This window comes from Capra hircus, chromosome 15 (assembly GCF_001704415.2).
Source record: "Capra hircus breed San Clemente chromosome 15, ASM170441v1, whole genome shotgun sequence".
NCBI classification, from domain to species: Eukaryota; Metazoa; Chordata; class Mammalia; order Artiodactyla; family Bovidae; genus Capra; species Capra hircus.
In genome coordinates, this window is record NC_030822.1 from 60,239,697 (window position 1) to 60,264,977 (window position 25,281).

The 25,281-nt window shown below is 42.8% G+C and overlaps 1 protein-coding gene across 4 annotated transcripts in view; it reads left to right on the forward strand.

Moving 5' to 3' along the window:
- Window positions 1–23,669, forward strand: part of ALG9 (ALG9, alpha-1,2-mannosyltransferase) — a 109,239-nt gene extending 85,570 nt beyond the window's left edge. For 2 of the 4 annotated variants that reach the window (XM_018059795.1, XM_018059797.1), the window contains exon 15: window positions 22,603–22,839. In XM_018059795.1, the coding sequence (XP_017915284.1) occupies window positions 22,603–22,726 (124 nt within the window). In that variant the 3' untranslated portion in view covers window positions 22,727–22,839. Of the gene's footprint in view, window positions 1–9,429; window positions 9,529–22,602; window positions 22,840–23,007 lie in introns of those variants that run through there. The other 2 variants (XM_018059794.1, XM_018059796.1) reach the window with 2 other exon arrangements.

The window sequence follows — 25,281 nt, forward strand, 5'->3', positions numbered from 1 at the left end:
GACAAAGAAAAAGTATTAAAAGCAACAAAGGAAGAGTACCAGATAATACACAGGGGAACTGCCATAAGGTTATCAGCGGATTTCTCGGCAGAAACTTTGCAGACCAGAAGGGAGTGGCAGGATATATTTAAAGTGATGAAAAGGAAGAACCAACACCCGAGAATACTCTACCCAGAAAGGCTGTCAGATTTGATGGTGAAATCAAAAACTTTACAGACAAGCAAAAACTCAGAATTCAGCACCACCAAAACAGCTTTGCAACAAATTCTAAAAGAACTTCTCTGGGAATAAAAAGGCCACAACTAGAAACAAGAAAATTACAAATGGAAAAGCTCACCAGTAAAGGCAAACATACAGTAAAGGTAAGTAAGAAATCACCTGTGCACAAATAGGATATCAAACTATGAGAAGAGGAGAACACAAATGCAGGATACTGGAAATGCATTTGGTATTCAAAGATGAGCAAGTTATAACAGCATTGCTTTTATATAGATTGCTCTATCAAAGCCTTCTGGTAACTGCAAACTTGAAAGCTACAGTAGATACACACACACGCACACGCACACACACACACACACAGAGGAATCAAAACACAACAGTAAAAGTCAATCATCAAATCAAAGTGAGGGGAACAAAAGAAGAAAAAAGACCCACAAAAACAAATCGAAAACAGTTAACAAAGTGGCAGTAAGAACATAGATATTGATAATTACCTTAAGAGCTACCCTAAGCGGCCGAGAGGAGCTATCCTACGTCCAAGGTAAGGAGCAGTGAATGCATTTTGCGGGAGAAGCCGTGAAGAGATACCTCTCGTCCAAGGTAAGAGACATCCAAATAAGACAGTAGGTGCTGAGAGAGGGCATCAGAGGGCAGGCAGACGGGAACCACAATCACAGACAACTAGCCAATCTGATCACACGGACCACAGCCTTGTCTAACTCAATGAAACTAAGCCATGCCGTGTGGGGCCACCCAAGACAGAGGGGTCATGGTGGAGAGGTCTGACAGAATGTGGTCCACTGGAGAAGAGAATGGCAAACCGCTTCAGTATTCTTGCCTTGAGAACCCCATGAACAGTATGAAAAGGCAAAAAGATAGGACACTGAAAGATGAACTCCCCAGGTCAGTAGGTGCCCAATATGCTACTGGAGATCTGAAACTCCAATATTTTGGCCACCTGATACAAAGAGCTGACTCATTTGAAAAGACCCTGATGTTTGGAAAGATTTAAGGCAGGAAGAGAAGGGGACAACAGAGGATGAGATGGTTAGATGGCATCACCGACTCAATGGACATGAGTTTGGGTAATCTCCAGGAGTTGGTGATGGACAGGGAGGCCTGAGGTGCGGTGGTTCATGGGGTCTCAAAGAGTTGGACACGACTGAGCGGCTGAACTGAACTGAAACAGATTAAAGGCTCCAACCAAAAGACGTGGACTGGCTGAATGGATGACAAAAACAAGGCCACATATATGCTGTCTATAAGACACTCACTTCAGATCAGGGGACACAGACAGAACTGAAAGTGAGGGGATGGAAAAATGCATTCCATTCAAATGGAAATCAAAAAAAAGCTGGAGTAGCAACATCATAGCAGACAAATAGACTTTAAAATAAAGATCTAGTACAAAAGACAAAGAAGGACCCTACATAGTGATCAAAGGATCAACCCAAGAAGAAGCAGCTATAACAGTTTTAACTATATATGCACAACATAGGAACACCTCAATTTAAAGGCAAAAATTAATACTGTTTAGGTTGTTGCAAAAGTAACTGTGATTTTTGCATTGTTGACATTTGCCATTTGATATTGGAATACATTATAAATAAATGTGGTTAAGTTAGACATCATTTTACTGCACATTTCTTGCTTTTTTTTTTTTGCTAATGACTTAATACTTGCTGTTTATTTTTTATTTATTTTAGACTATGGGTATACTGTTAGACAAAAAGCAAATTTGGGTGATTTTCTTGAGTTCAAAATGGGTCGTAAAGAAACAGAGACAACTTGCAACATCAGCAACACATTTAGCCCAGGAACTGCTAATGAACATACAATGCTGTGGTGGTTCCAGAACTTTTGCAAAGGAGATGAGAACCTTAAAGATGAGGAGCTTAGTGGCTGGCCTTTACCAATCAGAAGTTGATAATGACAGTTGAGAGCCATTATTAAAGCTAATGTTCTTACAACTACACGAGAAGTTGCCGAGGAACTCAGTGTCAGCCATTCTATGGTCGTTCGGCATCTGAAGCAAATTGAAAAGGGTAAAAAAGCTTGATAAGTGGGTGCCTCGTGAACTGACCGGAAGTCCAAAAAAATTGTTGTTGTGAAGTGTCATCTTCTTTTATTCTATGCAACAACTGCAAATCATTTCTCGATTTAATTGTGACATGTGACAAAAAGTCTATCGTATATGACAACTGGTGATGACCAGCTCAGTGGCTGGACTGAGAAGAAGCTCCCAAGCACTTCCCCAAGACAGACTTGCACCAAAAAAGGTCGTGGTCACTGTTTGGGGGTCTGCTTTCTGTGTGATCCACTACAGCTTTCTGAATCCCAAGGAAGCCATTACATCTGAGAAGTATGCTCAGCAGATCAATGAGATACACCAAAAACTGCAACATCTCCAGCCTCCAGTTGTCAATAGAAAGGGCCAGTTCTTCTCCATGACAGTGCCTGACCACAGGTCACACAACCATCACTTCAAAAACTGAACGAATTGGGCTTCAAAGTTTTGCTTCATCCTCCATATTCACCTGACCTCTCACCAACTGGCTACCCCTTGTTCAAGCATCTTGACAACTTTTTGCAGGCAAAATGGTTCTACAACCAACAGGATGCAGAAAATGTTTTCTAAGAGTTCTTTGAATCCTGAAGAACAGATTTTTATGCCACAGGAATAAGCAAACATTTCTCATTGGCAGAAATGTGTTGATTGTAATGGTTCCTATTTTGATTAATAAGTGTGTGTTTGAGCCTAGTTATTTAAAATTCACAATCCAAAACCATGATTACATTTGCACCAACCTAATAGCGACCATAAAAGGAGAAATCAACAGTAACACAATAATAGTGGGGGACTTTTAACACCCACTTTCATTAATGGACCAGATGGACTTACTTGATATTTATAGAGCATTCCATCCGAAAGCAGCTGAATACACATTCTTCTCAAGTGCACACAGAATATTCTCCAGGGTTGATTACATTCTGGGCCACAAAACGAGCCTCAGTAAATTCAGGAAAGTTGAAATCATGTCAATTATCTTTTCCAACCACAACGCTGTGAAATTAGAAATCAATTACAAGAAAAAAACTGTTAAGAACATAAGCATGTGAAGGCTAAACAATATACTAATAAACACTGGAGAAATCAAAGAGGAAATCAGAAAATACCTAGAGACAAATGACCACAAAAACATAATGACCCCAAATCCATGGGATGCAGCAAAAGCAGTTCTCAGAGGGAAGTTTATAGCGATACAATCTTGCCTTGGGAAACAAGAACCTCAAACAACCTAACCTTACATCTAAAGCAGCTAGAGAAAGAACAAAGCCCAAAGTTACTAGAAGGAAAGAAACCATAAAGATCAGAGCAGAAATAAGTGAAATAGAGATGAAGAAAACAATAGAAAAGATCAATCATCAGGTCCTTGAGTGAGTAAGGAGGGAGTGGGGGTAGGCATTGGAGTGGGAGACCATGACAGGTGATAGGATCATGACCCGATACTCATAAAACCTGTCAGAATCAGAACAGTAGTAGGAGGGAACTTGAAATTCTCTTTCAAGCAGCAGCCAAGGTATGAATTTCTCTGCATCATACATATTCTCTTGGTGCCTGACTTGTTATTTGATGCAGTGTTTGGAGAGCAGGTCACTGTCGTGGCTTCATTTTTGAGTTGAGAAAACTATGACGACGTGAGATCTGGGCCTGAAAAGATCTCCAGCCCAGGAGGGTCAGTGGATCCCTAACAGCCTTCCTGTTAACAAAGGGAAGCAATGGCTGACGGATACTGACCAGCAGTACCTTGGTCACAGAATAAATTCTCTTTATAGCAAATGGGGCAAGGGAGTATTTTTGAAGCAACTTTTTTTTTTCCTTTTGGTCTTAAAGGATTGGAGTGGGAAAAGTTCCTCATCTTCCCATTTCCCCTTTTGGTAGCCCCTGGGCCCAGCAGCTGGTAGACATGAACTGAGAGCCTATTTAAGGCAAAGAAGCCTGATGCTTGTACACCACTCACCAGAGAACTGGAAATCTTCTGAGGGAAGAGCAGACGGTGTTGGGCACCTTCTCACCTGCCTTGTGGCGAGCAGAGAGTGACAGAGGTGACCACACTGTCACTCAGTGATGTGGCCGAGCATCGTTCCTCCAGGGCCCTCTGGTCAGCACTCTCCTCAGTTAGCGGGAGCAGGGGACACATTGGGAGCCCATGATATATGAGAGCCTTTCCCAGAGATACTATTTGCTGCTCCCCACTGAACATCTGCTTCCCTAAGCAGCTAGATTTTAAGGGCAGAAATAAGGCATAGCTTGATAGGCTCAGTTTGATAGACATTCATTGGCCACCTTCTGCATATAAGACTTTATAGACTGTGTGCAGACAAGACCACTGCCTTGGGAGTTTATAGTTTACCCGGGGAGATGCACCGTAGTTCAGAGAGGTGCTACTGGGGCGTGAGAGGGAGGGGTTAGCTCCAAAAGGGTAGAATGGGTGAGACCAATGAAGATTCCAAGAGGACATGACATCTGAAGATTCCACTGGCTCCGCTATGGGAGGTGGACTGGAAGGCGGGAAGGTGGGAGGCATACAAACAAGCTGGGAGGCTATTCTGCTTGACTAGATGAGAGGTGACGAGGAAGTGAACTCAGCTGCAAAGGATGAATGGACTCAGGAGACACGTTTTTGCAGAAAAGGATCAGGCCAAAGTTTGGATCCCAGAAGCCCACAGTTTTCTCCAGTGGCCTTGATCAAGCTTTTAATATTTTCCTTTGCTCTATTAGAAATGCGGTGCTAGTCACTGTTACGGTTTGCTTTCTCTAGCTGGGCTGCTCCGTGACCAGAAGCTTTCACACGTTGAGCAGCACTTGCCAGAGAGACAGGACTCTAAGCTTATCCCATTGTACGTCCTGTCTCTCCTGTTGGTCCCTGGTGCCACTTCATTTAACATCGAGCACATGTCCAGTGGAGGTGGAGGAAAGCAGAAGACCCCTGGAGAATGCCTTCAGAGGTTTTTGAGTTCCCATAAGTTGTACTCATTTCCCTAAACTGGCAGTCTTTTCATGACCATGTGCTGAGAAAAAAAAGAAATCTGTTGGTTACAGATTTCTTGAAGATATGCAAAGCATAATGGAAGTTTATTTGAAAGTATGTGAAGTATAATGGAAAGAACAGGAGGTCAGAAGACATGTGCATTCAGTCCTGGTTACTTGCTGTTGTTCCTGTCTGTTCCCACACTTCGATATCAGTAAAACAGAGATAATATTTTATATATTTTATGGGAATGTTGGAAGGATTAAAGGAGAGCTGAAATACGAAAGTGTTTTTAAATTCTAAAGCGTTATATAAATATCAGGCCTTCCTATTAATTAGCAGGCTGCCTGAAGCTCCAAAGTTATGTTGATTTTCTTTACATTTCTCTTGCTCAGCCATTCCTAGTATGTACTGACCCAACTGCAAAAACAGCAGGATCTTCCAGTGCCCTTTGCCACAGCAGTGTGTAACTGTCAGCACTGTGACATCTGATGTTGCTGACTTTGGGCCAGTTAAATTGGGCTGTACTGTGGGAGGCGGTGTGCCTCAGAGATACCCCTCTGAGGTGGTGCATGAGATGCCCTTGAGAACTCGACCCTGGGATGTCTTTGAGCCTCTCAAATGGGGCTATTACATTCCCTCTGTCTTCATGAAACAATGGTTTCTGTACTTTAGCAGTTTATGTAACAGGGAAGAGAATGGCACTATCCACGTGTAATAGTCCCTCATGTCTTAGACCCTAGATCAGGTGGGCTGCAGGCCTAGCTGTTATCGAGCTCTTCCTGAGGAACGGTTTTCATAAGCCTGTGACATACCACCACGTGATCTTTTTAGAAATGTAAGCAGGTTAGTTTCTCAAATGTTTAAGTCCCTGAAATTTATTATTTTTAATTTTTTAAAAAATGCGTCTGTTTTTGGCCGCGCTGGGTCTTTGTTGCTGCAAGGGCTTTGCTCTAGTTGCAGCGAGCGGGGGCCACTCTCGAGTTGCACTGTGCAGGCTTCTCAGTGTAGCGGCTTCCCCTGTGGAGCACCGGCTCTCGGGCGCACGGGCCTGGGCCGCTGCGGCATGTGGGCTCAGTAGTTGCAGCTCCCAGGCTCTAGAGCACAGGCTCAGTAGTGGTGGCACGTGGAACTTAGCTGCTCTGTGGCGTGTGGGACCTTCCCAGACCAGGGATCAAACCCATGTCTCCTGCACTGGCAAGCCAGGGAAGCCCAAGCCCCTGAAGTAGAAATCTGCTTTCTTTAGAGTTCACTTTGAGATCATTTTTTTTTTTCCCTTCCTTTATCCATCTCTCTATCTTTCTAGCCATCTGACATCCATTTAATCAGCAGGTATTTTTGAACACTGTCAGGAACTGTGATGGATCTTAAGTGTATATGACGGTGAACACAAACTCTCTGTCCTCTTGAGCCCTACAGTATAATGGGGAGGCTAGCATTAAACAAATAACCATCTAGATCAGTCTAGAATTACAGCCCTGTTAGGTACTTTAAGAGAAAAGTACAGGGTGCTCAGAGAGAAGGAGACGCCGTGGAGTCTGCTTTTATGTCGTGAAGCCAGCTGGTTAAGCAGGTTTGGAAATCAGAAAATATTTATTGAGAAGCTATAATGTTCTTGTCACGGCACTAGATTATTTAGGGGTTATGAAAGAAGCAGTTAGACACAGATTTTTACGTTTGAATAATTTACAACTTCTGTAGTTCCTTTTGTAAAATTTTGTAGGGATTCCCTGGTGACTCAGATGGTGAAAAAACAAGAGTCTCCCTGCAATGTGGGAGACTCGAGTTCAACCCCTGGGTCAGGAAGATTCCCCTGGAGAAGGAAATGGCAACCCACTCCAGTATTTTTGCCTGGAAAATCCCATGGACAGAGGAGCCTGGGGGGCTTATAGTCCAGGGGGTTTCAAAGAGTCGGACACAACTGAGGGACTTCACTTTCACTTTTTGTAGTTACACGTAAACACCTTGAAAATAGTACTAAGACCATGTGAAAGTGTTAGTCGCTCAGTGGTGTCTGACTCTTTGTGACCCCATGGACTGTAGCCCCCCAGGCTCCTCTGTCTATGGGATTCTCCAGGCAAGAATCCTGGAGTGGGTAGCCATTCCCTTCTCCAGGGGATCTTCCTGACCCAAAGATCGAAACTGGGTCTCCTGGACTGCAGGCAGATTATTTACCATCTGAGCTACCAGAGAAGACATTAAGACCATAGAAGGTGCCGGGTGGTGTGCTAAAACTCCAAAGAAAGGAGAGCTCTGTGGAGGTTAGAGTGTACTAGGAAGGTCTCCTGGAGAAGGTGGTGTTTAGCCCAAGTGTACAAGAAAAAGGATTTGTATTCGTGGTAAAGAGGGCAGAATCGTATCTGTAATTCAAGGAGAAGGAATCATGAACACAAGTGGAAAAAGTAAAAGAAGGCCTGTTAAATGAGGGGACCCGAGGGTCCGTAGAGGAAAGCCTAATTTACCTCTTTGGTTTAAATTTGCTTTTAGTTGGAGTGATCTGTAATATAGTATCCAAATGAGAACACTTTTGAAAGTAAAAGGGACCCTGCCCTGGGCGAGTTGAGATAGGTGGCCATCCTGTTGTAATGTGCCTGGAGTACGAGAGCTTATCCCAGAAAGCAGGACTGGAGAGCGGCGCATGGTTACAGTCAGTCCACGTTTACCATCGGGTCTGCCCATCGGTTACTTATTTAATTTAATTTTCAGACGTTCCTTGGTGCCATAGCCTGGATTGGGCCTTAGCTGTCTGAAAGGAAAGCGGTAAGGCTAGTTTGAAGACAGTACCAGCACGTAGAAAAATCATACTCTTGAGTGTGTGCCAGGTGAGACTCAACCCCAAGGGAAGCAACCTAAAATTATTAGGACAGTACTGTGCCTGATGCAAATTTAGGAATTCTAAATGTCTGTGAATATGTGAAGAGGCGTGTTTTCTGCTGAAATTGTTGGAAGATAAGCCGAGTTTCCTGTCGGACTGTTGGAGAAGGAATCACAAAGAGGGCTGAACATTGTAAACCTGTCTGGGAGAATGGCCACCCAGATGCCCACCTGTGCTCTTCCTGTTAGACTTCTTTGCTTTATCAGAGGACTGGAGAGGCCAAACCACATTAGTTAGAGAGAAGATCTAGACGTAAGATTTTTATTTAATTTTTAAATTTTACTTGGAGCATAATGACTTTACAGTATTGTGGTGGTTTCTGCCATATAGCAGTATGAATTAGTCATAGGTATACCTGTGTCCCCTCCATCAGGCACAAGATCTTGATAACCATTTTCTAGTCTCCTCCTGCACATGACTGGTACCAGAGCAGCAACTTCCTCTCCCTAAGTTTGCTGTGTCTGTGTCTGGCTAATATTATTAGCATTTATCAAACTTCCAAGATATGGGGGCTTAACTCGTTGACATATCACTTTTTAAACCAGACACATTTGTCACCCTGCGGACATCTCATATTACATACTTTCTAAAATAAGCGGATTTTTTTGTTTTTTTTCTTTCTTTGAAGGATGATATAATGGCTACTTGTATAAAATAGTTGGACAAGTGGGTGGATGTAATGGTTACTCTGAGATTCCCCAGAGAGGAGTGAAGGGAGACTGTTGCAGTAACTCAGCTGGGTTGTGGGTTCCTTTCTAAGGATGGAGAGAGTGTTTGGCTGAGGGAGTCTGGTGGGGAATGCCTCTCCAGGATGTTGGAGTTGGCCTGCTGAGCAGCAGAGTCTGTTTGTAGCTTTAGAAAGAAGTCGGGAGGCCCGGCCCACTGCTTTGCAGCCGCTTTCCACCCACTTTTTCCTCCTTCATTGTGGGTCCCTTCTGTTTTACTGTCTTTGCCTTCACCTTTGATTTTTGGATTGTGATATGTTATTCGTCCCCATTTTGGAACCCATTAGCCTCATCCAGCTGAATTTTAGGCTTGCCTGACGACGGATGTGAGATAATTTGGGGACACTTAGTAGGGCAGGATTTCAAAGCCTGCCCAATGTATAATTACAAGTAGATGCAAGCAAAGAGTTAGAACATAACATCTTCAGCTGGTGTGGTAGGCGAGGGCCTTTACTCATCAGCGGATTTCTGTAGGGCCGGGGGGTTGTGGTGATTGCATATAATACTTGTGTTCTTTCAGTGTCCAGCACAGGATCCTCATGGAGGCTTTCTGCTGAGACTGTTACTTTCCTTTTAGCATCCAGGAAGTGAACCCAGCAGCTGTGAGGCCATGGTGCTGAATCCAGTTTGTCATTGTCTCGTGGATAGCAGCCATCATGTCTCAACTCTAACCCCAGCACAAGCAGAACTGTTTGTTTCTGAAAGATAAGAAGACCATTGGAAAATCACTGTAAAGTGAACACTAATTGTAAACTCTTGTCCCAGTCATTGCTGCATCCCAAACTTAGTGGTATTAAAAGGCAACAGTAATTTATTATTGTTTTATCTCACGGTTCTGGGGACTCACTGGGCTCAGTGGGCCATTCTCCAGCTTCTCGGGGTTCTTATGCATTGCCCATCAGATGGTGGTTGGCACTGGGGCATTCCAAAGGCTTTGCGTGTGTGCGTGCTTGTTAAGTTGCTTCAGTCGTGTCCAACTCTGTGTGACCCTATGGACTGCAGCCTGCCAGGCTACTCTGTTCATGGGATTCTCCAGGCAAGAATACTGGAGTGGGTTGTCATGCCCTCCTCCAGGGGATCTTCCCAACCCAGGGATCAAACTTACGTCTCTTAAGTCTCCTTCATTGGCAGGCGGGTTCTTTACCACTAGCACCACCTGGGAAGCCCCTTAAGGGCTTTCCCACACATCTGACAGTGAATGCTGGCTACTGGTTAGCTCTCAGCTGGGACATTTGGCCAAAACACCTAACGTGGCTTCTCCATGTGGCCTGTGCTTCCTCATAGCATGGTGGCTGGCTTCCAGGAGCTAGAATCTCAAGAGCGGTGTAGCTTTTATGACCTAGCCTTGGAATTCACACAGAATCATTCCCACCTCATTGTTTTCACTGAAAGCAAGCCAGTCTAACAGCCCATGGTCAAGGGGAGAGGAATTAGATCTCCCCTGTTGATGGGAAAATTGTCAAAGAATTTATGGACATGTTTTTAAAACATCACTGCTCTTTTGATGCTGTTCTTCATCCAAATTAGACAATTTGGGGGGGCAGGGAAAAACCTTTTTTGAAGGCGATTTCTTGCAGAAGAGACATATGGCGCCCAAAATAGTCCAGCAGGCTGTTCCCATCTGCAGCTTCTTGCTACCCAGGTGGAAAGGGAGGCTGCACCCTCTGGCAGAGTTTGGCTCCAGGCCAGCGGTTGAACATGCTTCACATGGTGTTCAGATCCTTTCAGTGGAATTGGGTCTCCCTCCTAACCCGTGATTGAAGTGCTCTTGTCTGTTCCCCGCACGTCAGTCACAGCGTTGCCTTCAGCTCCTTTGTCTTTGCCAAGAATACTGAGAAACTGTAAGGGAAAAGCCGTCAGAGTTCCCGTACTTTTGTCATTCCTTATCCTCATTGTTCTCTTACACTTTCCCTTTCTTTACCAGTCTGGGGAGGTCCCTGTTTCCTTCTCCCCAGATGGTTTCCTTAGACCCTTCGCCTGGCAGCACTACTACCTCAGGCTAGATTTGGCTTCAGAACACACTCTGTTTTGCCCATTGTATTCTTCGACTGCTTAATCATTATGTGCTAACACTTGCAAGGAGAATAAACCCTTTTCTTTTTTTCCCAAAGCTCAGAGGGTCTACTTTGCCTTGTTGTGAAGTTAGTTCTCTGGAGACAGACTGTCTGAGCCTCAGGTCCATGATGCAAGAGCCTCTCAGGCTTGACGCATGCATATATACAGTGTCTTAGAACCCCACCACTTTCTGCTAGCTTCGGCCAAGCAACTGGCATCATCAGAGACATGTATTCTCAGTTTCTTGAGAGTTAGAACATCTCTTGTTGACTCTCACAACTCCTAGCACATATTAGGGTCTTAGAAAATATTTATCAATTATTTGATGTTGCATAAAGGGAAAAGATGAAATAAGAATTTCTTCAGAAGCTTCTCATGCCCTTGTGTGTGCTTGTGTCCTTAGTCACTCAGTCATTTCCGACTCTTGCGACCCCATGGACTGGACCCTGCCAGGCTCCTCTGTCCATGGGATTCTCCCGGCAAGAATACTGGAGTGGGTTGCCAATTCCTTCTCCATCTCATGCCCTTATTTGGTAAAATAAAGATCGCTGAGGAGCTGATTGGCTTCTATTTCCTGTCTGCTGGAGTGCTCCTTCTTAAGACCCAGGCTCTACCCCTTAAGAAAATCCACAGACTGTGTGCAGAGAGGAGCCCACACGGAGGAGGCCTGAAGCCTGTAGCACTAGCTGAACTTGCAGCCCACAGCCGGCCATGAGCATTCCAGCCAAAGCCCGCTGAAACAGAAAGCCCATCAGTTAGCCATGGATTTGAGAGAAATAATAGATGGCTTTTTTTTTTTAAGCTAAAAAAAAAAGAAAAAGATTGTTGAGTTATTTCAGAGTATACTCATTATTTCCCCTCTGTAAAACTTGCCAGAACTGTCAGCCTGCTGTGGCCTCCAGTGCCACTTACTGTTTGTCACAGAGAAGTAGCTCAGATGAGGGTCCAGAGAGTAGGGGCAAACCCCTTCCTGAACACCGTTCAGTGTCTTCTCTGCAGGAATGTGGATGGAGCACGTGGTACCTTAACATCTCAGGAGCTATCAGATGGGAAAGGGCCGCTCATGAGCTTTTCTCCAGCAAACTTAGTGGGACTGAAGGTCAGAAAATGACCGCTTGCTTAATACCAATTCTTTCTCAATCCCCTCATGCTGAATATTGGTGAAAGGTGACTGGTCAAGAGGTTATACTGTCCAGAGGTTATGCTAATTGGCCAAGGCCACACATCAGTGAAATGATCCGTACACGTGTCTCACAGTGACGTTATCCCCGTTTGTGCCTCAGCAAACTTCCAAGTCATTACACAGTGTGGATTTGGAGGTCGCTGCCGAAGTGTCAAAACCGTGAATGTGTTCACTGAATGTTCAGGGTCTGTGGACATGCCCTCTGAAAACAGGGTCATTCTGGTCACTTGCGTGATGACGATTTAGCAAATTTTGTGTAAACTGAAACCCGGAGAGGTTTCTTGACCTTTTGCATGAATATTCTCTTTGCTAGGTAAGAAATGGCAGGGCGCAAGTAGTTCTGTGTTTCTGGGGTACAAAATGAGAGGCTGGAGCGGGTAACAAACGAGGCCGTAAAGGAAGTAGGAACCAGAAGATGGTATGAAACGTCATATCGTAATGGATTTGGGCGCTTCTCTCCTCTTCATCAGAGTCTTGCGCATTCTCCATGGTCTCGTCTCTCGTCTCTCGTCTCTCCTCTTCCTGTTCCTTCAGTCGCTGTCAGTTCCCCGGCTATTATTTTACTTGACATTTAGGCCATTTGTGTTGTACAGTTTGTGTCCTACAGGTATTTCTCATCTAGTTTATACCATATTTTGTTTTATAAACCCTGGATATGTGAAGCCTCCTTCCCACCCGAAAAAAGATTAAAACTTTTTAGGAAAGAAAAGAATGCCCTCTTTGTTGATGGCGCTAACATCCCACCACAGCTTCCCGTTCCCCACGTGCGCTCCAAAGACTCCCACTTTGCTCCGCCCTGCCCAGTGGCTTTAGGACTGAATTCTTTCAGAAGAGAAGAGGAAGAGCTTCACATTATTTTTTTCTTAATATATATACATATTTTATTGACGTATAGTTGACTTAACAGTGTTTCAGGTACACAGCAAGGTGATTCAGTTATACAGATACACATATATTATTTTTGAAATTATTTTCCATTATAGTTTATTACAAGATAGTGACTGTGGTTCCCTGTGCGATACAGTTAACCTTTGTTGCTTGTTGCATATCTGTTTTTTTAAAAGTAGAAGTCTTGCATTCTATTCATACTAAGTCAAGCCAGTGGAATAAAAATGTCATAAATTGTTTAGGCAAAAATTCTTAAGTTTTCTAAAATATATATATTATACATTCTCTTTGTATATATACGTATACAAAAGCTTTTCTACAACACTTGGTAAAGGCTTGAGAAAGAACATCAGAAAAGAAAAGGAGAGATGGAGAAATTGGAAAATATAAACTAAATAAGATGAGAGCACTGACTATGAAATGGAAAAAGTGAAACAAACTGGATAAAAGTAAAAGATCATCAGATAGTCCAGTTGCTTTTAAACATGGCTGCTCATTAGAAACATATCTGGAGCTTTGGAGGAAAAAAGCAATACCCGGGCATTTTTATTTTTCAAAAAACTCCAAGATAATGCTGATACACATCTGGATTTTGAAAAGTGATTACAGGTTTTCTATTAAATGGCAGTTTTGGTAATATAGAATTCTGTTATTTTTCTGTTGACCAATTATGACGCAGTGGTATTAAGTGAGAAATAGTTACATAATCACAATAGTAAAGGATGTTTATCAGTTTTTTCACAATCAATAGCCAGACAAAAAATAAAAGAATTATATTTACAAGCCATAGTGGGAACATAATTAACCTGACAATATAGAATAATTACATACAGTTTGGGAGGGGGGTCAAGCAGAGTGATATGGGAAATGGAAGTGCATACATGCACACATTTTCAAATGCCCAGCCAGTCTATGTCTTTTGGTTGGGGCATTTAATCCATTTACATTTAAGGTAATTATCGATATATATGATCCTTTTATCACTTTCTTATTTGTTTTGGGTTTATTTTCTGTAGGACTTTTCCTTCCCATTTCCTGCCTTAAGATGTTCCTTTAGCATTTGTGGTAAAGCTGGTTTGGTGGTGCTGAATTCTCTTAACTTTTGATTGCTGGAAAGCTTTTGATTTCTCCATCAAATCTGAAGGACAATCTTGCTGGGTAGAGTATTCTTGGTTGTAGGTTCTTCCCTTTCACCACTTTAAATATACCATGCCATTCCCTCTGGCTTGTAGAGTGATTCTATTGAGAAATCAGCTGATAGCCTGATGGGAGTTCCCTTGTATGCTATTTGTTGTTTTTACCTTGTTGCTTTTAATATTTTATCTCTGTCTTTAATTTTTGTCAGTTTGATTACTGTGTGTCTCGGTGTATTCCTCCTTGGGTTTATCCTTCCTGGGACTCTGTGCTTCTTGGACTTTCCCATGTTCAGGAAGTTGTTCAGCTATTATTTCTGCAAATATTTTCTCAGGTCCTTTCTCTCTCTCTTTTCCTTCTGGGACCCCTATAATGCAAATGTTGGGTGTGTTTAATGTTGTCCCAGAGGTCTCTTAGACTGTCTTCATTTCTTTTCATTCTTGTTTCTATATTCTGTTCTGTGGCAATGATTTCCACCATTCCGTCCTCCAGGTCATTTATCCGTCCTTCTGCCTCAGTTATTCTGCTATTGATTCTTTCTAGTGTATTATTCATCTCTGTTTGTTTGTTCTTTAGTTCTTCCAGGTCTTTGGTAAACATTTCTTGTGTCTTCTCAATCTTCACCTCCACTCTTTCCCAAGATCCTGGATCATCTTCAGTATCATTATTCTAAATTCTTTTTCTGGAAAGTTGCCTATCTCCACTTCATTTAGTTGTTTTTCTGGGATTTTATCTTGTCCCTTCTTCTGGGACATGACTTTCTGCTTTTTCACTGTGATTATTGTTGTTCAAGCACTCAGTCATGTCCAACTCTTTGCGACCCCATGGATTACAGCATGCCAGGCTTCCTTCTCCTTCACCATCTCTTGTAGCTTGCTCAGACTCATATCCATCGACTCAGTGATGCCATCCAACCATCTCATCCTCCGTCATCCCCTTCTCCTCCTGCCTTCAATCTTTCCCGGCATCAGAGTCTTTTCTAATGAGTCAGTTCTTCACATCAGGTGGCCAAAGTATTGGAGCTTCATTGTGGTTAACTTTCTGTAATATGATTTTTGTTTTAGCTGCTGTGAGACTGGGCTTCTTGCTTCTTCTGTCTGCCTTCTGATGGCTGAGGCTGAGAGGCTTGGTGGGCAGGGCCTTGCTCAGTAAAGCTCTAATCTATTTATCTGCTGATATCTGGGGTTGCACTCCCTCCCTGGTAGTTGTTTGGCCTGAAGCAACCCAGCCCTGGGGTCTATGGGCTCTGTGGTCAGGTTAATGGCAACCTCCAAGAGGGCTAACACCAAGGGGTCCTTCTAGGACTGCTGCTGCCAGTGCCCCCATCCCTGTGGTGAGCCCCTGCCAATCCATGCCTCCACAGGATGCCCTCCAACACTAGTAGGTAGTTTTGTTCAGTCTCCTGTGGGGTCAGTGCTCCTTTCCTCTGGGACTTGGTGCATGCCAGATTTTATCTGTGCCCTGTAAGCCTGGAGTCTGATTTCCCCAGTCCTGTGAAAGTCCTATAATCAAGTCCTGCTGGCCTTCAAGGTCAGATTCCCTGGGGATTCCCAGTCCCTTTGTCAGATCCCCAGGCTGGGAAGACTGACATGAGATTCAGAACCTTCACAGCGTGGGAGAGCTTCTTTGGTATTTATTGTTCTCCAATTTGTGGGTCACCAATCCAATTTTATTGTGATTGTGCCCCTCCTACCATCTCTCTGCAGCTTCTTTGTCTTTCATAGTGGGGTATCTTTTTTTGTTGGGTTCCAGCATCCTCCTGTCAATGGTTGTTCAACAGCTAGTTGTGATTTTGGCTCTCTCCTCCTGTCAGTGGTTGTTCAACAGCTAGTTGTGATTTTGGTTGTGATTTTGAAAGGCTCTCGCAGGAGTTGAACACATGTCCTCCTTGGCCATCTTGAACCGGAAGCCTACTGTGCCTATTCTAAAAGCTGCAATACAACAGTTGGTCAGAGTAAGTTCTGTCTGCAAGGGCCTGGCATTCCAGGGGAACATTAACGTATATGTTTCTCTACTTTGGAAAAGAGATAAGTGTTACCTCTGTCTTATCATGAGGGTACTGCCTCTCACCCCATTTTCTATTAAAGAATATTAAAGATCAGCCACATTTTTGCTGCATTATCAGCTTTCTTATCAGCCAAGCAGTTCTTAAACTGCTTGATATGAGACTCAGGACCGACCATGGCTAAGAGTCAAGTGTTGAGGGAATTGTGAGATTCTCTTCAGAATGAAAGACTTCTCTGAAAGGCCAGCTCTGTTCTGACGGTTGTGGAAGTCTGTCACTGAACTAAGTGCAGGAGAACAAGAGACAGAGACAGAAGCAAAAAGAGAAGGAACTAGCTTGGAAAAAGAAAGAGAACTGGCAGGGAGCCCAGACTGCAGGCTCAAGGGAATAAGCAATGTTTGGATGGATGGGTGGATGAATGGATGGAGAGACAGACAAAAATCATGGAGACAGCCTGAGTACTTAAGATGTTTTCTCTTTAAAATTAAAAATTGACCCAGCATTTGCGTCGTGCCTGTTGAACTGGTGACGTCAGGGACTGGCAGGCAGTCTTCCACGGACGTCAGCAAGAGCAGATTGAAATCGCCACAGCAGAGTGCCCCCCAGCCCTGATAAATAGGGCTGATAATTGAATTAGAAAACATTCTGAGCTGCCGGCTAATTATGCTCTTCAGGCGGTTGTCTTGTCCACATCCGTTTCATCCTTGAATTGCTTGAGTGCCTTTCTCACTGGGAGGGGAAGTGCTTCAGTGTCCATTTTGCGCCTCCCTAATTTATGCTGCCTGTGCTTCCTAGAGCAGTACTTTGGCATTTCACGTTATTACAGACACTGTTACATGAGTTTTGATCAGGATTAGTCTGGTTCTAACTTGTGATTCAGTCAGATCTTTGTTTCCATGTGTGTGAACGTGTTCGTATGCGTGTTATTCCAATGCTCAACTGCTCTCTTCTTTCACAGAGACAAATGACCAATTTGTTCTTCCAGCAACCGTATAATGATTTGAACAGTCCCAGTTGTGCTTGATTTAGTAAAGCTACAGATGAGAAAGAAATTAATCTAGAAGAGCAGCCATAGTATTAGAAGTGAAGAATTCAAGCCAACTTGCTCTTTTGGTTAAAAAGAAAAAACAAAAACACAGAGTCTTCCCATCCCAGCACAGAAGTGTTTGTGTTGATTGTTTATTCATTTCATCCACTGGAAGAAATTAGTGGTTTAGATATTGAAGATAGATCATTTAAAATCATAAGCAAAATCTGCAGGAGAAAGGAAGAGTCATCTTCTAACGAGGATTTTTCCATTACCAAATTTGGATGATAAATTTTTCTTAACTTTTCCTGATATTTAGTTCTCACCTTTAATATAGCTTTGTGTTCAGGCCTAACTAGAAATGCCTCCATGCTTCCTGAACACATTATCTAGAATCTGATGCCAAATTTTTTGTGCTTGCACACAGAGGAAGCATGGGAGAATCCCAGTTCTTCTTGGGTCTCTTGATGTATCTGCGTCAGATACCTGCTTGTCCCTAGCAAGATGGTTATTCCAAACCACACATTCAGTGGGACTTTGAAATCATAGTAGGAAAGAACTGGTCATTTTGAGAAACTTGAAAGGAGGCTGGTGTGGGGAGAGTGTAGTGGGCAAGGAAGGAAATGGTACAAGGTGAAGAGAGACAGGTTAGCAAGGGCTTGATCTCGTACAGCTTTCTAGATCATTACGGAGTCTGGATTTTATTCAAGCTGTTTTCCAATTGGTGCTGAGTAGACAGAGAATTTAATCTGAGATGCCTATAGATTTGGTTATGGATGGGCAAGTTTTTTGTGTGTGTGTGTGTTTTTTTTTTTTTTTTTTTGCTTAGTATACCTTGAAATGTTGAATGGGTCAAATAAAATAATGTATAATAAATGCTTCTTCCACACTTATGCACCCCTCAGTGTTGATCCTCTCTTCTGAGTATGTGTATTATCACTTTGAACTTCTGTATTAGCTATTTAGTATTTAGTGTGTGCCATATTACAGTTGGGCTTCCCTGGTGGCTCAGATGGTAAAGAACCTGCCTGCAATGCAGGAGACTCAGGTTCAATCAGTGGGTTAGGAAGATCCCTGGAGAAGAGAATGGCTACCCACTCCAGTATTCTTGCCTGGAGGATTCCACGGACAGAGAAGCCTGGCGGGGTCGCAGAGAGTCGGACACAACTGATCAACTAACACAGAGACATGTTATAGTTCTATATCACTCATAATCTGTTTCTTCCAACTGTAGATTATTAGCTCTGTGAGAACAGAGGCTTTTGTATCTTCAGGGCCAGCACACAAAGCCCTACACGTAACAAGCACACAGGGTTTTTGTGTTTGTCCATTTTAAGGATTTGAGGTTTCCTCTATTTAAAACATTGTCTCAGTTCAGTTCAGTCATGCAGTCATGTCCGACTCTCTGTAAGCCCCATGGACTGCAGCATGCCAGGCTTCCCTGCGCTTCAGCATCTCCCTGAAGTTGCTCAAACTCATGACCGTTGAGTCGGTGATGCCATCCAACCATCTCATCCTCTGTCGTCCCCTTCTCTTCCTGCCTTCAATCTTTCCCAGCATCAGGGTCTTTTCTAATGAGTCAGCTCTTCGCATCAGGTGGCCAAAGTATTGGAGCTTAGCGTCAGCATCCGTGCTTCCAATGAATATTCAGGGTTGATTTCCTTTAGGATTGACTGGTTTGATCTCCTTGCAGCTGTCTAGTTTGTCATAGCTTTAAAAATTATTACAAGTAAAATATCTCACCTACTTTTGCTTACGTTTCAATTTTTCTGTTGTAACAAATGGTAAAGTAGGTTGTTTTAAAAAAAAAAAGCATTATGGTGCAAAGTACAAAATGAAAATCATGTGCTGTGTCACAGAGACAGCATAATTTCTGTTTTATTGCTATTGTTTTAACTGTCTCTCCAAGTGGTTCTTGCAGGTTTCCCCTTTTATTGGCAGTATCAGGTTCCTCCTTCCTCCCCAGGGTTTGATACTGTCAGCCTTCTCAGCTTTTGCAAACCTGATTATTGAAAAATTATATCTAGATTTATGTTTCCCTGATTACTAGTAAAATTGAACATCATTTCATATGGTTATTGCAGTCCTGTAAGCAAGAATACTTGAGTGGGTTGCCATTCCCTCCTCCAGGGGATCCTCCTGACCCAGAGATAGAACCTGTGTGTCTTATGTCTCCTGCATGGGCAGGTGGATTCTTTAATGCTGCGCCACCTAGGAAGCCCCAGTACCTGTTACTTGCTCAGTCGTGTCCAACTCTGTGACCCCCATGGACTGTAGCCCACCAGGCTCCCCTGTGCATGGAATTCTCCAGGCAAGAATACTGGAATGGGTTACCATTCCCTTCTCCAGGGGATCTTCTTGACCCCGGGATCAAACCTGGGTCTCCTGCATTATAGGCAGACTCTTTACCATCTGAGCCACCAGGGAAGCCCAGCCCATATATATATATATATATATATATAATTTATATATTCTAGATACCCTTCCTCTGTTATATATATGGCAAATATTTTGTCCCCGTCTCCATTATTCTTTTACATTTGTTTCAGCTTGCCTTTTGCATTCAGCAGTAATGCATAGTGACCCTTCTTCTATTTTAGGGAGGTCAGTATTTTCTATGATAACATGTCCCATGTTTCACCCTGGATGGTTTTCTGAAATGATCTCTTTTAGAATTCCTTGGCATGACCAAGGAGTTAATAGCATAGAAATAGTCATCACCACATACTGTCTTGTCTTCACCATGTACTGTCTTGGCCTGTAAAAGGGCCTATAACCCCTTTTGTTTTCATATTTTTTTAATTATTTTATAAATAACATAAAAGTAATAATGAAAGGATAGTTTTAAAAAACATCATTTGAAATTTTTGTAAGAATTTGAATGTAGCAACCCCAATCTTTATTCCATGTTTTCCTGCTTTTGAATATATATACCTGAAATAGGCTTCTCTGATGGCTCAGGAAAAAAGGGTAAAGAGTCTGCCTGCAATGCAGGAGACCCAGGTTCCATCCCTGGGTCAGGAAGATCCCCGGAAAAGGGAATGGCAACCCACTCCAGTACTCTTGCCTGGAAAATTTCATGGACAGAGGAGACTGGTGGGGGTCGCAAAGAGTCAGACACGACTGAGCACACTCACATATGCATGTGCACGCACACACACGCGCACACACAGATGCACACACACGCATACACGCTGTCATCATTGGAGTCTTGAGTGCTGCTGCCTCCGCATTCATCTTCTGATTTGTCTAATTGTGAAGTGTCTTCCTCTGTTGATTTTCTTCTCATTGGCATTATGGACAGAAAATTTTTAAATTCTGAACTCTCAGCTGTGCTCAATTAAAGCTAAATGCAGGCTGCAAAGATAGTGTCACAGATCTTTTGTACCTTATTGAAAGATGATGCATACTTTGAACAATGCAGTGAAAAAAATGGAAGGATAATGTAATTATATCATTTTTGCATAATCCTTTTTGAGGATGTCATCATTCTTTTTCTTATCATTTGTCTGTCTTTTTTTTTTTTTTAAGTATAGTTGTAAATAATCCAAAATGTAGAGGGGGAAAAAAGACCACTAAGATTCTTTAATATAGTTTAAATTTATAAAAGGTTGTAATGGACCCATATGGTAGTTACATGATAGAATGAGTTTTATTCTATTTTTGAAAATAAGTATAATTTTCCTTTCTTCTTTGGAAGACTCCAAGAAGAATAAAATTACAAAATAATGATCCTTCCAAGTAGTAAGGAATCGTTCCAAAAAGAAAGTAAAAAAAGTAAAATTGGGCCCAGTGGACCTAATGTTATACCAAGGAATGAGTTGACTGGAAACGTACTGACTGTGTTAGTGAAGCTTTTAGCATGGAGTCACCTGGAATGGAAATGATGCTTAATTCAGTTTAGCCTTTCTTCACTACACTGAGGCCTGCGGGAGTTTGTTCCAGCTTACAGCTTTCTGTCCTAACCTTCCCCTTATCTATGCAGCGTGGACAGAAAGAAGAAAAATTAACTTCTTTTTGACTGAGGTAGGTGCTTCCTCCTGTTCGTTTCTTTGCAGAGGCCCTGCTTTATCTCGTGTGTCTCTCTGCTAAGCCTCTTTTCTCTATCAAAGCCCTTGAGCTGTTAGCTGTTGAAGTGAAGTGAATCTCTGTTGAGCACAGCGCACGGCCAGCATCCCAGTTGGGAAGGATCTCTTAAGAGGTGTGTATGCCAAGCACGGTATCATTGTGTGCAGGCATTGCGGGAGTCTGCCAAACTCAGAAGTAGGCTGCCAGTACAAATGCCACGTTGACATGACATTTACAAGTTGAGAGTCTGGAAGAGGACTGGCAGTGGAGCACCCTTCAGCTACCTCGTTTAGGTTAGCAGTTTCTGGGCCAACTTTTGGGTTTTTGACTCAGAAATCATAGTCAAGAAGTAATACCGCATATAGAATTTAAAACTATCACTGCCACTTTTTCTAGGAAGTGATGAATCTTGTTAGCCTGTTTCCTGGGATGCAGGATAAACCAGAGTGGTAAGAGTGCATAGTCTGGAATCAAATCTGAATGTGAATGAGGGCTTTATCACTTGTTGTGTGACCCTGCTCAAGCTACTTAATCTATGTGTCTCACTTTCTCATCTGTAAAATAGAAGTAATATCACTTTCCACATAGGTTTGTTGGATGGATTAAATAGTATCTTAAAAAGTGTAAGCATTTTCCCCAGGGCTTGTTCAATGCTAGGTATTCAATAAATGTGAGATATTTTTCATATTCTTTAGAAATTAGTGAGCCATTCAGGGTTTTAGCTATTCCTACCTATATTTCAGTATAACGAGGAAAGATTGGACTCTGTCTTTGACTTGAGAATCGCCAGAACAGTATGGACAGGAAGCCAAGGACATAGTTTTTTCTTCACCTCTCTAGGAAAACTTAGAGCTGGAGGCAGGATCATTTGAGCATTTGGCATCTCTGCAGTCTCTGGGGTACACAAACTCTTGAGGTGTTAAGAATGTATTTCCATAATAACATTTTTTGATTGAATTAGAACTTTTCAATGGCAAATTCTAACACAGACCTAGAGCTATTCTGCAGGATATCCTGTGGCATATTAGCAAGACTACCAAGACTGTCGTTTGGGTTCAGGCAAGAAGGTACTTGGTCTTTTTCTCTTTGGTTGTGCTGGGTCTTCATTGTGGCGCATGGGCTTAGCTACTCCTAGACATGTGGGACCTTAGTTCCCTGAGCAGGGCTTGAACCCATGTCCCCTGCAACAGAAGGTGGGTTCTTCACCACTGGACCACCAGGGAAGTCCTAGTACTTGGTTTTGATTAAGTCTTTTATCAAGATCTAGTAACGTACAGCTTATATAAAATATAATCCTCACCATAGCATTTTATTCATTTCCTTTCATCAGTACGTTGAGTAAATTCTCTCAAATGATGTGATTCTATCTTTTTTCTCTCTTGTCTTTCAGGTCTTCGAAGCTGTTGCGGGCATTCTACATTCCCTTCCTGTCAGATCAGTTTACAGCGTATGCAAACTACACCATCCTCAAACCCCGGAGAGCAAAGCAAACCAGGAAGAAAAGCGGAGGTTAGCACCATGCCTGTGGTCCCAGAGGACTTGCATCCTGTTCACTGGTGATTCCACTGACAGGACACCCTCCAAGCCACCGCTTGTTCCGTGTGTAATAAAGGCCGTGTGACACGAATGCTGGAGTCTGGGTGCTTTGGGCTGGTCAGAGTCGGTCACGCTCACTCCTTGCCTGTGTCTGCTCTGCATGCACCCCTTGGGCAGCTAGACGCAGCCAGGCCCTGCAGCCCGGGTAGATCCGCTGCTCCGCGTCTCACTGTTTCTCTTCTGTTCGATTATTTACTAGACCGGAGAAGAGCAGAGCCAACTTTGAGGAAGAGCTGAAAATCCTGGGATGGGATGGCAGTGTTGAGCTGTTCTCCACACTCTGGCCTGGTATCCAAGGACTGGCCTCCCCGGGGCCGGGTGAGCTTCTCCACCCAAGCTCCCTGGAAGCTCCTAGCAGACCTTCTCATGCAAATCCTAGTGCTGAAAATGAGCACAGCCTAGTTGCCAACATACATGTCCTTTCACCTCCAGCAAGACTAAGCTTTTCTAAAGCACTTCACAGGACTAGAACCTTGTCCTGGAGATATCTCAGGAAAAAGGCAACCATTTGAGGAACTGTGGCTTAATTTCTTTATACAGGATGCCTCTTATTTTTGTTTAAATCCTTTACAACAAGCTATAACCATGAGAGTTTGGTGTTTTTTGTTTTGTTTTGTTTTGTTTTCAGTTTTAGCATGCTTTCTTGAATTCAAGACTTCCCTCTGTATAGGACATACGTGGAGAAGATTAATTCTATCAGTTGGTGGATTTGAATGACATCACATTTTAAAGTAATTTATTCTGAAACCATTTCTGAGGAAATTAAGACTCTCCCTTTTTTAAACAACCCTAGTGAAAAAGACCAGTGTATATTTACGGCATCTATTTTTGAGTCTCTCTATTGCAAAGCACATCCTGCATGGGAAACCTCTAGTCAAATAGGCAATGATAAGGACTTGATTAGAACATAAGTATATATTTCACTTTGCCTCCACACACAGTATTTCATAGTTTACAAAGCACTTTCACATTATCTTATTCAATCTGCACAGTCATGACGTGAAGGAGACAAGGCAAGTGGTTTTATCCCCATTTTACAGATGAAGAAAGTAAGACTAGAGGGCAAGGAGCAGAGGAAGGTGAGGTGACTTGCCCAAGGCCACACAGCCAATAATAGCAGCATTCGCACCACAACCTGGGTTGCCTAACTTCTCATCTAGCTCTCGCCCATACTCTTCACTTGACTATGAAAACATTACTTGGAAGAATGATGAGGTTGGCCCGAGACCTGATTGATAACATCACTTTCTGTTTTTAAGGAAGAGTTTTATCTGGGTTTCTCAGTTTTTTGGAGCCTCCGGTCTGCCTGTGGGTCTGACCATCGCAGCAGCTCTCCAGCATGCAGCTTGGCCCGCAGCAGGAGAGCAGTGCTCATATTTGGAAGTCCAGCTTCTGTGCAGCCATACAGGATCCAATAACATTTCCATTTCCATTCCTGTAGTCAGGCTGGGGTCACATTATAGTGCCTTATTTCCCTAAGGGTAATTATGTTTAGTATCTGCAGATAAGAAGCATTAATTTTTCAGAGTTTCCATCTTTCATTTTTCAAAGAGAAGAGATTTTCAATAGGAACTGATCCTAAGAGAGGAGAAAAGAAGTGACCAGAAAAGAAACAGCTAGTTACGTTTAAAGAGTCTCCTCACTCTTTAAAGGGTCCACTCTGAAGGAATATCTGGGGTGGGTTGGAAGCACTAGTGAGGCCATGGGTCTAGGTCTTGGAGAAGAGTTCCCTCCTTGGAGAGGGAACATAAACTCGGGTCCCACTGACTGCTTTAAGGACTTCTGGCATTTAGTTTTCAATACTTGATTCCTCTTTTCCAAAGTAAATATTGGCACATATAGTCTGACTACAGGATAGAGAATTTTTAGTGAAATGTCTTGCCATACTTGCAGTAATGGTAAACTGTCCTTCACAGTGGCTAGAGCTCTCTTTTTCTGCAGAAGTAAATGAGAAAGTGCAGTAATGGAGGACAACGATGAGCAGCTTTTTTCTAATCAGAGTAGTACAATGCTGATCTGTTATATCATCTTGCAGGTTTGAAAAAGAGAAAAAGAAAAAGAAAAAAAACACAGCCTGCTGAGCAAGAACTTACTGTAACATAGCACAAAAAATGTCATGATTGATGTTCTTTGGGAATGTCAGTTCCTATCTCTTTAAAACTTGATTTGGTTTTCTCTGTCCTACAAATATCTTTAGTGAGAGCACAAGAAATTGCAGACCACTGTGCCAAATTCTGTGGGTAAGTTACATAAAAATGAGTGGTGTTTGTTGTGAAGGTATTTTTCACACGACATATAACCACACTAAAACATCTCCACCTCAGCAATACAGGGAGGTTAGCTTTGCCTGGGAAAGTCTCAAAACACTGGAGCAAGTAGCATTTCTCTTCCAGAGATTCCGTGGTCAGCATGAAGATAAAGTATCTGAAGTCCTTTTTTCTCCATTGTTTGTTGACTATCAAGGAATAATGGG